The sequence below is a fragment of the Sinocyclocheilus grahami genome, unplaced genomic scaffold, assembly GCF_001515645.1.
Source record: "Sinocyclocheilus grahami isolate Dianchi unplaced genomic scaffold, SAMN03320097.WGS_v1.1 scaffold680.1, whole genome shotgun sequence".
Lineage (NCBI taxonomy): Eukaryota > Metazoa > Chordata > Actinopteri > Cypriniformes > Cyprinidae > Sinocyclocheilus > Sinocyclocheilus grahami.
Window position 1 is genome coordinate 1,209,310 of NW_015505859.1, and position 814 is coordinate 1,210,123.

Below are 814 nucleotides of genomic sequence, written 5' to 3' on the forward strand. Positions count from 1 at the left end.
AAGTTGGTTTTGGGGCAGTTGAGGTTTTTGTTTTTACTTTTACTTCTGAATTGCTAGTGACTTTTCAATTTTCTTGCAGCAATACATTGGCTCCAGGAGCTCTGACCACGTACAGCTGTTTGATCTCTTAGAGAGGATGCTTGAATATGATGTCACGAAGCGGATCACCCTGGATGAAGCCATCAAACACCCTTTGTTTGACTCGGTCAGGAAGAACAAAAAATAATCGATGGATTCTCTTGCTTTTTGCTATAGTTCCTCTCTGAGAGAGGCCGTTTCAGTCGACTGTATCAGTCCTCTGTATAGATCATACACTGCTGTCTTCTCATTTATATTTATTGTGCTTGTTTTTCAGTTAAGGGTATGTGACCTTTTGCTCTTGAGTTCTCCGTTGATTTGTACTGGTGTTGTAACCGCATCACATGACGGAGAATAACTGTGAATGGGCAAGGTTTTAGGGTATTAAATATGTACGATAATTGTCACAGATTTGTTACCATTATCAATATGAAGGTAGTGATATTTGTAAATGTCTTCAGTTGTTCCTTGGTGTTTAAATAAAATCGGTTCATGATCAGAATCGTGTCTTATGGAGGTATAATGTTCTCATGCGGTCAATAGGGGGCGGTAGACCACAACTAAATCTTCACATACAAAATATATTTCTGTTTCTAGGCATATGGGGTTATGAAAGTGTACTGTCGACGGGGGACAGTCAAAACAATGTTTAGAGATCGTTTGGTTGATAAATTCTACATGTATTAAATACATATCGGTTTTCAAACACTTCACTAAGCACAAAAGTAAAAAAAAA

The 814-nt window shown here is 37.8% G+C and overlaps 1 protein-coding gene across 1 annotated transcript in view; it reads left to right on the top strand.

Moving 5' to 3' along the window:
- Window positions 1-580, top strand: part of LOC107559305 (dual specificity protein kinase CLK4-like) — a 4,898-nt gene extending 4,318 nt beyond the window's left edge. Inside the window, exon 8 of the mRNA XM_016243077.1 lies at window positions 80-580. Within this exon, the coding sequence (XP_016098563.1) occupies window positions 80-226 (147 nt within the window). The 3' untranslated portion in view covers window positions 227-580. The remainder of the gene's footprint in view (window positions 1-79) is intronic.
- The last annotated feature ends 234 nt before the right edge of the window (window positions 581-814 follow it).